General features: G+C 32.1%; 2 protein-coding genes across 2 annotated transcripts; both read left to right on the top strand.

The window, feature by feature from the left end:
• The first annotated feature begins 3,826 nt into the window (after positions 1-3,826).
• LOC106778596 (probable serine/threonine-protein kinase PBL7) lies at positions 3,827-8,399 on the top strand. The gene is made up of 6 exons (XM_014666567.2): positions 3,827-4,147; positions 5,307-5,551; positions 5,792-5,927; positions 7,228-7,486; positions 7,609-7,741; positions 7,881-8,399. The coding sequence occupies exons 1-6, from the start codon at positions 3,991-3,993 to the stop codon at positions 8,142-8,144; spliced, it is 1,194 nt and encodes a 397-aa protein (XP_014522053.1). The 5' UTR covers positions 3,827-3,990; the 3' UTR covers positions 8,145-8,399.
• Positions 8,400-10,506: 2,107 nt separating this feature from the next.
• LOC106778597 (peroxidase P7) lies at positions 10,507-12,584 on the top strand. Its single transcript, XM_014666568.2, has 3 exons — positions 10,507-10,831; positions 10,999-11,190; positions 11,886-12,584. Exons 1-3 carry the CDS (start codon positions 10,628-10,630, stop codon positions 12,435-12,437), a joined length of 948 nt encoding a protein of 315 aa, XP_014522054.1. The 5' UTR covers positions 10,507-10,627; the 3' UTR covers positions 12,438-12,584.
• Positions 12,585-14,568: the final 1,984 nt, after the last annotated feature.

A 14,568-nucleotide genomic window follows, 5' to 3' on the forward strand; every position in this document is an offset into this window, starting at 1 on the left:
TGGCTACCACGTCAGCTAAACTTAACGCCGTTTGAGATCAGTTAACGATTGGGGTAAAATGTGTGCATTTTTACAAAAATTATGACCCAATTGAGACAGTTCAAAACTTGAGGACCGAACTGAGATTTTCACATAAATACGAGGACCAAGAAGGGATTAAGCCAACACGTCAGCATACCACGTCAGCTAAACTTAACACTGTTTGAGATCAGTTAACGGTTGGGGTAAAATGTGTGCATTTTTACAAAAATTATGACCCAATTGAGACAGTTCAAAACTTGAGGACCGAACTGAGATTTTCACACAAACATGAGGACCAATGGAGGTATTAAGCCTTATTATTATTGATTGTGAAGTAATTTTTGACCAATCACAAATTGACACGTAATGAATGTTCAAATGTTATCAAAAAATTATTGTCTAAATATCATTATCATTTTGTAATATCCACCATATATATACCACTTATCCACATAACTGGAAGACAAATTTATCATATTTCTCAAGAAAGTTTAATTTTCGTAATATCAGTATTTCTTTTTTCAACATAAAGAACAAAGTGTAGAAGCTTTCATCGCTAATTGTTTTATACATGGGATGATGTTCTATTTCTACTTATGAAGAGTTCAAACAATTGCCATAAATTATCCTTTATTACCGTTGACTAATTTATTTCTTTATACTACTAGAAAATCGTATATTTACTGTTAGATTTTGTTTTTTGGAATTTTTTTTCAATGGATGAACAATAATTTGTAAAAAGAAAAAATTTCCAGTTTTCTTGCCAAAATTTTTTGCACAAAAATTCTGGTAATTTTATTACACCCTTATTTATTATTTGATTATTTTTCATTAGTATTTCACCGATTAAAATAAAATTTTGAACTTATTTTAACCATTCAACCATCTTCAAGTTTTCCTAAGAGTGTTCCAAAGGGTAAGTCAATTGCTATACTGCAGGCCTACGGACTGTGAAGGTATCTCTCTAAAGAATTTTCCGAAATTCCAAACACTGTCTTCTTGTGTTGTTCTTTTCATCGCTCAACTTCTGGGTTGATTCCATTTTTCTAAAATTGAAGCTGAATTATGAATATAATAAAATAAAATTTAAAAGTACAAAAATTATAATTTTAATATGTATAATTTATGTAAAAGAATAAGTTTGTTGAAGATTTATAAATTGAAAAATGGTTCCCACATGCACTCATGAATGGCATTTATTTACTAAGGTTTTGTTTTGAAAAGGTGATGGTATTAATGAGGGTGATGTTGTGTTGGAGGGAAGTGAGATTGAGACCCAAAAGCAATGAATGGGCAGAGTTTGTCCTATTTGAATTTAGTAAATGGCATTTACAGTCTTTTATGTTCCCAATCCAATCAAAGGTGCCGGCCTCATTTTTCTTTCAATTGCATTCTCATCCCCCGTTTTACACCTTTTCCATTTCATTCCTAATATTTGGAGATTCGGCTGATATTTGAAAAAAGTAATTAGATATGTAATTTATTTTTTAAAATTAAAATTTATTTATATCCAAATTTTAATATATTATACTCTTAAAATTTAAAAATAAATAAGTATAATTCATTATTTTTTTTTGAACTGGTTAAAACTAAATTAACATTTAAACTAAAATATGCTAAATGATGTAAATATTTGAAATAGAGTTGTCAAAATAAGTTATAATTCGTTGATCAACTCAACTCATTACGGATTTGGACTGGATTGGGTTTGAAAAGAATATATTTTGGACGTTGCTCCCTCTACCTCCCCATCTACTCCCTCGACCTCCTCATGTTTCTACATTTTTTTATTTACAGAAATAATCTTTTTGTTTTCCTTTTTTACCCTTTTTACTTTTTTTATAGTTTTTTTACTTTTATAAGAATAACCTGAATCCTAACCTTTTACTCTTCCCCCTTTTCTCACTTTTACTCTGCTGTCCCCACCCCTCCTCTCCTCCCCGACAAACGACTCTTCTTCTCCTACCTCCCACCATCACACTACACTCTGTCTCTTCTTCTCCTACCTCTCACCATTACACTCTGCCTCTTCTTCTCCTACCTCCCATTGTCACACTCTTCTTTTCTCTAGGTGACTTCTTCCATACTCTCCAAAGTGCGGTGTTGTGGTGTGGTGCGGTGGTGATTCGCGGTAGAAGTTCGTATTGGTGGTTCGTGGTGCAGATCAGGGCATTCGTCTACCAGGTGCTTCGATTTTTAGTCTTTAATATGCATGATCTTAGATTTGTTGAACATGTCATTGGTTTGCCGGTGTTTCGTTGTGTGTTGCCTATTCTGTGTGCATGATTTCGCTAGTACGTTGTGTTCTGTATCCAGGAAAAGGATGACCGCAATGGATGTCGCATATCCGTCGACGGATGTCGAACTTCGTTTCAAGGCCAAACGGATGTTAGACATCCGTTTTGGCTTTGGGTGATACTTTTTTTTTTCTTTTTAGTTTATAAATTTTTTATAGATTTATTTAGGTTTAGTTTTTATTTTAATTTGTTAGTGGAATTTTTTTAATTTAGTTATTTAATTGTGATTTATTTAATTATTTCAATAAAAAAGTTTGTTGTTAATTTTTTTAGTTTTTAGATTATTAATTAATTGTATTAAACGCATGTTGATATCCGTTGACGGATGCCCATATCCGTTTGAAGGTTTTCACATAAATTTAGGTTACGTACCTACGCTTATTCACGATCACGATCACACCTTGAAAAACGATCACACCTTGAAACAACAGAGATCAAGTGTAGATTAAAGTTTGTGACCCCAACGATTGGACTCTCACACCAAAAGAAAGAAAAGAGAAAGAATTTTCAACACCAGTGAAGGAGTATAAGAATGAGAGTAATAAACACAGAAGAATGAAAGCACGAAGCGCAGGATGAAGGTAAAAGAGAATCAATAGGATGTAGGGGAAGGGTAGAATTTATAAAATTTTAACCTTATAAATTTTTATTGAAGGATAAATTAGGAATTGAAAGATAGAATGAGGGATAAAAAAGGAAGGGGAAGGTAGAGGAAGAAAATGGGGAGGTGGAGGGAGCAACGCCCATATATTTTTTTTATGTGGGTCAATTTTCAACCTATTTCATTTAAATTCGGCTCATCCGCGTTGAACACATGGTGAGACAGGTTGACTCACTAACCCACCTAATTTTATTTAATTAATTTATTATTTTATGAAAACCTGAAAAAATACCATCCTGCTAATTATACATGGATTTTATTGTATATTTATTTTATTATTTTGAATTGTTTTGAGTTTAACATCATTTTGAGAATGAAATTTATTTAGATTTGAGTTACAAAAAGTTTGTAATTTTTTTTATTTAAAAGAACTATAATTAAGTGAGCTAGTAAGTCAATCCATTTAACCCTGGGTTGAGTCGGGTTCAAATTTTTCTGACTCGCTGATAAATGAGTCGGGTTGGACTAACCCAATGACTAACCTATGGTGAACCAGACCAGATTGAACTCGATAACCCATTTTTACAACACTAATTTCAAATATCAATTAGTTTGATAGATTAAAAATATTTAATACAATTAAATTAAAATAATTATATTTATTGAATCAAAATGTATTAAAATTAAAAATGTAAACGAACTTTAATTTGATGAATTAAAATTATATTTAATCCAGAAAATATTAAATTAAGTAATTTTCTGTAATTTGAGAAATATATTTAAAAACCATCCTGTGAGGGGAAAGAACGAAAATACCGTAAAATGAGTTGGTGGTGGTAACGCAAATTTCAAGAAGTTGAGGGACGAAGATGCAAAAGAGAAATGTGTCAGTATCAGCACTGTAGGCGGCAGAGTAAAAGGGCAGAGGGAGGGAGAGTGAGCCAAGTCAGAGTGTGTCTTCCAACATCGAAGCTCCGACGCAGCTTTTTAACCATTTTCGCTGCTTCTCGCATTGCCACTATGCTTTAACCATTTCTAGGGTTAGGGTTTTTGCATCTCAGAGAATTCGAAATGGACGAAGATTATGACTACAGAAGGAAGGCCAAGATTGCACTCATCGCCATTTTGGTCCTCGCTTCTCTCGCCATCTTTGCCTTGTTCGTTGCCTTTGCTTACTACTGCTACATCCTCAACAAGGTCTCCAACCGCCGTAAAAGCCTCAAAAAAGGTTTGGCTCTCTTTCGGAAATGTGCTGAACTTCAATGTTCGCTTTGTGTTCTTCTGCAAATGCCTGAGGTTATTCGATGGAACTGTTACTGACCATTCTGTACTAACATGCACTTGAGTTTTTCAGTTTATGAAAAAAAGTTAATAACATTCATTTAGGTGTCATGTAGGAGAATTTATTATACAGTTTGAGTTTTTCTGTTTATGAAAAAAATTAATAATCTTTAGTTGACGTGTGAGTTATCCTTGTTAATTCTTTTATGCGAGTTTGAAAATTTAAAGACTTGACAACATGAAGACTTGTCAGGTGGTGGTTTTGGTCTGTCTAATAATTTATTGTCATGTGTAGATTAGTTTTGATTACGGTGTGGTTTCGTCTGATTGAAGGGATGTGTTAGATTTAGCGCACCGATAGTAGGCTATAGTATCTCATGTGTTGTTTTATTCTGTTTTGATTGAGATTTTGCTAGTCTTATGTTTTCCCTCTCCAGGATTTGGGCCTATTGGAAATTCTGATAAAATTGGGTTGTTATGATCTTTTTTTCAAAAAAATTCCTTCATGGATTCACAAATAATTACGAAATGATGCCGTCTTTTTATTCTGTTTTCAGTTCTCAACAAAGACGAATATTAACAAATTGACAACGGTGAAAATACCATTTTTTTCCTATCCAACTGTTTGAAAATACTGAACAAAGTAAAAATAATATGATTTTATTTTAATTATCCGTGAAAGCAAGGAAAGAAAATGTAAATTACCTATTCAAGCCAAGTTCATCCGTGTATTTCCTTTGTATTTACATTTAATTAGTTTGGTTAATGATCACCTATCAATCTCGACACTTGTAAAAATAGTAAGTATAATGCAGACAATATTAATACTGCCAGTTCATTGATATTCATGTATATATTTTTTTCTACCGGGTGTAATTAATTCTCATCTATATTGTTTTAGAGTATTCATTAGAAGGGAAAGGGGAGTACTTTCAGTGTTGTTATGTTCCTCCTTTTTTTTCCTAGATTTTCAACTGAATGATTTGAAAGTAACTTCTTTCTGTGTTTTCACTTTAAAACTTTATATCTTTACTTTTTTTTTTTCTACTTTACTTTAGTAAATTGAGGTCCCACTTACTGGCAGATTTTGCTTGATTTTATATTAGTTGAAGACGCAAACCTTAATGAGAATAGTGACTTTGCAAATCTGCAAGTTATTGCCGAGAAAGGACTGCAGGTGTTCACTTTCAAGCAGCTGCATTCTGCAACAGGGGGCTTCAGCAAGTCGAATGTCATTGGTCATGGTGGATTTGGACTTGTTTACCGGGGAGTGCTCAATAATGGCAGGAAAGCTGCCATTAAATTCATGGATCAAGCTGGAAAGCAGGGGGAAGAAGAATTTAAAGTAGAGGTCTGTTACTTCTTAGAACATTTTGACCAGCGCTGCTTCTTTTCTAGAGAGTATGGGAAAGGAATGCATTGTTCTTCATACTTATGCGTTTGATTTCCCTTGTAATCAAATTAGTTAAATTTTTAAATCATACGCTTTTTGGCTGAATCAGTGAATTAAATAGCTATACCCTATATATGTCTTTGGAAGCCAATTCTTTTTGATAATTGAATTGAATTGGTTGCTTTCATGTCACTGTAGGTGGAATTGCTAAGCCGGTTGCATTCACCATATCTGCTGGCATTGCTTGGATACTGCTCTGATAGTAATCATAAATTGCTGGTGTATGAATTTATGGCTAATGGTGGACTGCAGGAACATCTTTATCCTGTTAACAGTAAGTTATGAAATATATATTTGCTATAAAGCTTTTATTCTTTGCTGATTTAAAATGCTGCGAATTACTAATAACTTTTCATACTTGACAGACAGTAGTCAAGACTCTAATCCTCATGATGGGTGGATCTGTCATATGTCTATGGAATTTTGATGTAACAGTCTCGGGTTTTGCTATATACTTAACCTGTTTACTCTATAGAGGGGTCGGAACAAGAAAAACTTCCTTAAAACCTTTTTTTGTTTGAATGAGTAACACTTAGCTAGAAACATATATGAGGATAGACTAATATGTTAATCTTGCAGTATTGAAAATTTGATTTAAATTGATGAAATTGTTGAATGGAAACAGCCTGCCAGCGTGTACCCAGTTTGACCATTACATTTGGTACTCTGAGTAACTGATTCCTTACATACATTCCTCTGTTCTGTTGTGTAAAATTGAATGGCATGTCCATATAAGCAAAGAAATTTTTTCATAAAATTCTCGCTTTTGCATTCACTTTTCCGAACTTCTTCAATCTGAAAGGGTTTTTCTTCCCTTGTAAAGTTTATGATGACTATGGGTTGAAAGTGACACATCGAACTATGTTCCTCGCATATTACACAATATGCATAGTGGCCTTGAAGTGATAACCATGTTATATCAATCTTAATTTACATTATATGTTCGATTTGGTACTGCTTTTTCTGATGTCTACATTTTACATAGATAGCTCGTAGGTGCGTAAGTAATTTGTATGTGATCTTCTTTGAGGAAAGGTCTTAAGTTGGTCAGTTTATGTATAATTGACAATCTTGCTAGAAAAGAGAAATTTACCTCCTGATTGATTTTACACATCCTCCAATAAGTTGCAATACGTCCCTCTAAATCTCTAGGTGTATTGAACACTATAAAAGGAAATATTTGATGGGTCATGTATGGCATAAAGTTTGTTTCAAAATAATTTCTATTTTTAGTTTGTCTATTTTAGCTATTATAAGAATTTTGCCAGAACCTGGAGCAAAAATTGTGCTTATTATCTTTACTGATACCATGAAAACAAATTTTTGCAATGATATGTTGGAGAATGTTATAATTGTTTGTTATTCCATATTTTTATTGATATTTTTTTACACTTTCCAGAGATAAAAAAAAAATCATGTTGTTTTGTCTACCCTTATTTTCTTTTGAAATTTTCATCAGAGGGGTATTTAATATAAAATGTCCAAGAGTGTTGTGTCTGCTGCCATGTTTGCTATTTTTTTGGTCAGTTATTTTGTATGTTTGAGTTGGTTTTGATCAATTGATTTTCTTGTAGATTCTATTATTACACCCATAAAGTTGGATTGGGAAACTCGATTAAGAATAGCACTTGAAGCTGCTAGGGGGTTAGAATATCTTCATGAGCATGTCAGTCCCCCAGTTATTCACAGAGATTTTAAGAGCAGTAACATCCTCTTGGATAAGAAATTTCATGCCAAAGTTTCTGATTTTGGATTGGCAAAGCTGGGACCTGATAGAGCTGGTGGTCATGTTTCAACTCGAGTTTTGGGCACCCAAGGATATGTTGCCCCTGAGTAGAAACCTTACCTTGTTTTGGTCATTTTGTGTAATCTTCATTCTTATTTCAAGAGTTTTTCTTTGAACAATTCATCTCATGAAAAACTAATTTTGTGTTTCTCAATGTTTGTTTGTGCAGATATGCACTAACAGGGCATTTAACCACAAAATCAGATGTGTACAGTTATGGTGTCGTACTTTTGGAGCTGCTCACTGGCCGAGTGCCAGTAGATATGAAGAGACCTCCCGGAGAAGGTGTTCTTGTTTCCTGGGTGCGTTTGTTACTTCTTTCCACAAATCAAGTTCTACGTTGATTCTGTACTGCTTGTTGATAGTTATTTAATCATTTTTTATTTCCACCAATCTTAGCACTTCCTTTTTCTAACAAACTTGCATGTGCGATGTGTTTAGGCTCTGCCTCTTTTGACTGATAGGGAAAAGGTGGTAAAGATTATGGATCCTTCATTGGAGGGACAATACTCTATGAAAGAGGTTGTCCAGGTGGCTGCAATTGCTGCAATGTGTGTGCAACCCGAGGCAGACTATCGTCCTCTCATGGCAGATGTCGTGCAGTCATTGGTTCCACTGGTTAAGACTCAAAGGTCCCCTTCAAAGGTGGGAAGCTGCTCTAGTTTCCACTCTCCCACGTTGTCCCCCGGCCCAACATCTAGTTAGTGCATGTAACATATATTATCGACATTTAAATGATGGATAGGTAATGCTCACCTAACTTGTATCTGTATGCTTGGTATTAGTTGCCGTTTCTTTGTAATCTTGAACAATGCGATACATTTTGGTGAGGAAAAAAAATGGTGGGTTTAATGCTAATGTTCAAATTGATGAAAGATTAAAACTTGTTCATCTCAAGTTCTGTATAAGAATCTCTTTTCAAGTCTCCCCATAATTGATGGTTGGTTGCTTGGTGCTTTACTAATCATTATGGTTTTCAAATATCAATTATTGTATCCTTTAAGGCAAACAAAGAAAAAAGAAAGAGAGAGAAAGCAATTGAACATGCCTCGGAATTAATTCATCATCTTATTGTCCCCTCCTACGACTTTTTCCATTCATGTAGTTACTACTGAGGCATAGTTTTCTTTGGAAGGTTGATGGTGTTAGTGGATCATGGCAAAAGGATAAAAAACTGAAGGCTATTTGAAGGTATCATTAGGGAAATAATTAGAGCGTGTTTGGTTAAATACGTAAGTATGATTGACGAAATGCTCCTAAGATTCTCAAATATTCAACCCTATTTCTGTTTCTAGTACGTTAATAAGAAACCGTGTTTAAACTTTTGTTTTCCTACATTTGACTAGCACTCCATATCCTTGTGTTCCTAAACCCCTGTCATTGTCATGTCGACGTCTGGAAAGTTTAAGCCATTTTTAATCTGTCAGGAAAATGTAGTTATTGAACATTGTTTGCCTAAAAGAATGGTGCAAACTGTTTCGTTTATTTATAAAAAAAAAAGACAAGGTAAGGTATATTTATTGTTTTTAAGTTATTTATCTATGTGACAATTTCACTATAATGTGACTGCAAGTTCCCTGTCAAATCATTTATATCATAGAAATTCAAATCATTGAATTTTTATGCATAAATACCTTCGTCAACCTTTATTAAAAGTTCTACAAACCATTTTTCATATGAATGTGATGCACTAGAAAAGAGCAAACAACCAACTTATTTTATTTTTCAGAAACGTGAACTACACCCACTTTTTATTATCATTTGTTTGGTTAATTTTGATTTGACAAAACAACTGATTTAGACAAAGATGTGTTTGACTTAACCAAATGTAATTGAAGTTAGATTGAGAAGTGCTTTATGTGCATATGCAACTTGTAAAAACTGGTCAAACAGATCCCAGCTTTTTGTTCTCCTAAAAAGGATACATTCATGGTTATGATTAGAATCGCTTTTATGGGTGGTGAGTGATTCAAGCTCTTTCTTTTTTGCTTCATCTTTGCGTTCACTATATTCTGAATTATACATGTTACTGACGTGTAAAGTAACACCAATCATGCATCTTCTTTCATCAAATAATAATAAATTAAATAAAGATAAAAGTTGGAAAACCAAAGAGGCAACATCCATATAAATTAAGAATACTTTATGCGATTTTATCATGGTCTTCTTCATTAATCTCATTGGTTAAAGTATATAAAGGGAAGTGTAAAACATCATTTTATAAATTAATTTCGTATTTAACATCAAATGTCTATTTTTATAGTAAAGATATCGAGTCTTCTATGTAAGAACATATTGTGTGACTAAAATAAAATATACAAGTGATATAATTAAAAATCTTGCTTTAAAATTTAATTTTTTGAAAGATTGAGTTAAATTTTAAACTCGTGTCTTAAAATGGAAGACATTATGTGAAAAATCTGTTACATATTTATTGATGTTATTTAAAATATAATAGTAATTAAGTAATAAATGAAAAGATAATAAAATTTAGATGTCGTTGTATAAATCAATGTAAATTGTTTAAAATAACAAGCTCTTTTTAACACGTGTTTTTCTTATTAGGGCGTTTGAAACAGTATATTTATGATGTTATTTAACTTTTAGTATGGAAGATTTTTAATTTAATTAAAAATTAACCACACTTAAATATTTAATTATATACTATGAGCCGATTAGTAATGGGATGGCTATATAGTAAAGTTCCGTTTAAATATTTTCTTTCATCTTTTAATATATTTGTTAAAAATAAAATTGGACAAGATTCCAAAGTAAACTATACTTTCATGATGATAAGACTGATCAAATAATGTTACTCGGCAGATTTCGAATCAAAATTAATATAAAGATTTTTATTTTTCAATATTAAACTTTTGGAATGTATCTTTTATCTCTGATTAAACCATATTGACTAGTGAAGAATCTTTCTAATATTTGTGGTTGAAGTTAAATTTATCCTAACAATTGCACTGTGATATTTTATCTCATTGGTCTTTGCCGAATTTTCTTTTTTATTTATTTAAAATAAAGCATGTATGGAGCAGCCAAATTTGAAATTTGGTAGATTTTTTTTTTTTTTTTCCAAATTTTGCTGTGTCTGCATGCACCAACATTCTATATATTGCATACCGTCTTCACCTCTAACACAACACAATAATCATTATTTGTGGCTTAATAAAGCTTGAAAGATGACACACTTCTCACGTACCCTCTTTTTTGTTCTTTCTCTCCTTTCTTCTTCAACCAATGCACAACTTTCTACCAACTTCTACGATAAAACTTGTCCCAATCTTCAAACCATTGTCAGAAATTCAATGGAGCAAGCCATCAATGGAGAACCTCGACTTGGAGCCTCTATACTCCGATTGTTCTTCCACGATTGTTTTGTGAATGTAAGAACACACTTTCTTGTTTCTTTAATACTACCATACACATATATATGTAACAAAATGTGAAACTGATATTAGCAGAAGTAACGTAGCATTCAAACTTTACATGATGTTAGTAAAAATAACATTGTATGCATACATGGTTTGCTTAATCTTAGTAACATTTTCAGGGCTGCGATGCATCAGTTTTGTTGGATGACACTGGCACATTTGTTGGTGAGAAAAATGCAGCACCAAACAGAAATTCAGTGAGGGGTTACGAAGTGATAGATGGCATTAAAAGCAAGGTTGAAGCTGCCTGCAATGGCATTGTCTCTTGTGCTGATATTCTGGCACTTGCAGCAAGAGATGGAGTAGTTCTGGTGAGCCATCTCTTCTCCTATTTCTTTTATTAGGGTTGGAATGAGATTTGAAGGTTGAATCATTCTGATCAGAAGGTTAAGCTAAGTTGATGTTTGTATTTTTCCTAACATGTGAATTTTGGCATGGGCTTGTGATCGATGAGGATGTCAACTCTTGTAATTTGGTGGGGTCCCCTTCACCCAAAAGAATGCATGACACAGAACAATAATTGATGAAGAGAAAAAGAAAAAAGAAGAAGGGATAATGGTTGATGCAATCAAAGTGTGGTGTCAGCCTTGTCTCATTCTCGAGAAGAACCACTCATTATTATCTTCCCTTTTAAAAACCTGAGAAACACCAGTACCACCAAACCTTTGTCTTCTCCTGTGTCATCCATTTTTAGCTTTCACTCACCCCTTTTCCTCACCAATTCAACCCTATTTTATGTACATAACAGGATAAAGATACTTAAACAACGTACAATATTTCAACATTATCATATCTGTCCTTGTGTGATTGGTCTATGATGATGTCATTGTGTCATTTGAACCAATCACATAATGACACGTACGATGATATTTAAATATTTTAAAAAAAAATATTGTCTATTTATCGTTATCCTATCTAATATCACATTAAAATCAAACACTTGTTAAATAAAAGCTAATTAGATTAAATGATGAACCAAATTACAAATAATATTCTGAAATGACAGCTTGGAGGACCTTCATGGACAGTGGCTCTAGGTCGAAGAGACGCAACAACAGCAAGCGAAAGCGCAGCCAACGCCCAACTCCCTTCTCCCTTCTCCGACCTTCCCACACTCATCAGCGCCTTCGCCGCCAAAGGCTTGAGCGCGCGTGACCTCACCGTGCTCTCCGGCGGCCATAGCATAGGCCAAGCGCAGTGCCAGTTTTTCAGAGCTCGCATCTACAACGGAACCAACATCGACACCAGCTTCGCCGCGTCAAGAAGAAGCATTTGCCCTTCCTCCGGTGGGGACACCGACTTGTCCCCTCTGGACTCCCTAACTCCCATTCGTTTCGACAACAACTACTTCTCCGAGCTGGTGGCTGGCCGAGGCCTTCTCATCTCAGATCAAGTACTCTTCGATGGTGGCTCTCAAGACCCTTTGGTCAGAATTTACAGCGACAATAATGCTGCGTTTTTTGGTGATTTTGGTGAAGCCATGATTAAGATGGGTGATATCACTCCTCTCACTGGAACTGCTGGTGAGATCAGAAGTAATTGCAGGGTTGTCAATTGAACATCCTCAGTTTCTTGTTTCGTTCAGTACGAGGAACGTATTATGCAATTTTGTTGTTTTATTACGTTATCTTTATTTACATCTTATTTTCTTCTTTCTTTAAAAAATACAAAAGTTTACTTTATTCATATACTCTATCAAAATGAATGTATACCATTATTCTTCTGAGATGTGTCAAATAAATGACAACTCATTCTATTAAAAATTATAAAATTAGATTAGTTTATAAACTCTCTTGTGTGCTTTTAATACTTCACTCTCATCACAATAATTATTGTAAAAAATATTAATTTTATTGTAAATAATAATAATAATAATGAAAATTACTTTACTGCATAAATTATTTTATTTTTAAATCCTTAATTATCTACTGAGGGCAGAGTAGGTATTTGAAAGATTGGTATGAGAAAAGTTGAAACTTACAAATACTTTTTCATTTGGTACTTTATTGACTTGGTGGTAAGGTATTTGAATGGTTGCAGTTATGTACGTATATGTACCTCATTCTCAAACATTTTGGTTTTATTTATTCTAATTTCTCTGGAATTGGTAAAGTATACCTGTCACCCTAAATTCTATTTATGTGTAGATGAATGATTGAATATTAGTGAAACCACGGTGAACAGCTTTCTTTATTTTTATTGTCGAAATTTTTGTCTTCAGTTTTATAAATAAATGTATTCATTAGTAAAAATAATATCGGATTTTTAAATTAAGGAAAGAAATGAGAGCAAGTATGATTACATTTGTTGACCCACAATTTTTTAAAATTGTTCATGTTATATGTATATATGTTATGAATTTTCAAAATTTCTTGAAATATTTTAAATTGTTTGTAATATATATTGGAAATTGATGGAAATTACAGGTGTCTTTTTATTTCTTTTATAAAGCATAAGATTTAATCATAATAAATAACAAAACATAAAACCAAATATAATAAAGAATACAAATATTTATTAAGATATATTTTTTCATTTCGAGTTTTTTATATATTATATTCATATGAAATAAAGGAATTTAGACACAAATTTATTATTTTTGTTCTAAAAGTATTTGTTTAATTGTGATTTGATTATCATATATATATATATATATATATATATATATATTAATAATTTTCAATTTTTTATTAGAATGTGATAAATTAATTTTTAATCTTAAATTTGTTTCTTTAAAATTAAGTATATTGACGAAGAAAGAAAAGAATAGATTAATTTTTTAAAAATATAAAAGGGAAACTATTCGAAAAATAATCCTTTAAAGAATAGATTAATTATTGTTTCTTTTGTAGTTACAATTACACTAAATTATGTATTAATTTTTATTGTATTAGTGAACTAAATTATATATTAATTTTTATTGTATTAGTGACAATAATTTAATATATAAATTTTGAATATATTATTTTAATTCCACTAAAATTATTGGTCAAAATTTATTACAAAATTATTGGTCAAAATTTGTTACAGATATCATTTTAAATTATTAAAACACCTTTAATGTAATAAATTTATTAATATTCTTCTATTTTCTATAGTTTCTTTTTATATTGAAAAAAGTATTTATCTTTTCACATAATTACAAGATTGATTCATTGATATTTTAAGGTATTTTTCCTTCGTTTTAGAATTTTGATTATATTAGATATATTATTTTTATTTTATATTTATCTTTTATTTTTAGTTAGTTTGTTATTATTTTTTATTGGTATTTTGAGTTTAGTTTATATTTATGCTATTATAAATAGATAATCTTATGTGTATTTAACACAAGAATAAATTCCAAACATAATTTTTCACTATATTTAACATGGTATCTAGAACCTAAGGTTCTTTTGAGGAAAAAGTTTCTGATGCCTTTACTACTACATCCGCCGCTGCCAGCGGTAGCGCCATCTACCGCTGTTGGTGGCGTCGTTGTCTTTCGCTGCTAATATCAGAGTTTTAGTTTCAATCGATGTTCACCATGTCATCAATGACGCTTGTTGGTATCGGAGGGGGTATTTTTCGAAGAGTATAACGCAATAGAATTAAAACTTAGAGTAAGCGGAAAGCGTGTTCGATCACAGTTAAAATGAAATTGGTCCTTTTAGTAAAAAATAATTTTCTTTCAGAAAATTAATCAAACA

Source organism: Vigna radiata, unplaced genomic scaffold, assembly GCF_000741045.1.
Source record: "Vigna radiata var. radiata cultivar VC1973A unplaced genomic scaffold, Vradiata_ver6 scaffold_23, whole genome shotgun sequence".
Classification (NCBI taxonomy): domain Eukaryota; kingdom Viridiplantae; phylum Streptophyta; class Magnoliopsida; order Fabales; family Fabaceae; genus Vigna; species Vigna radiata.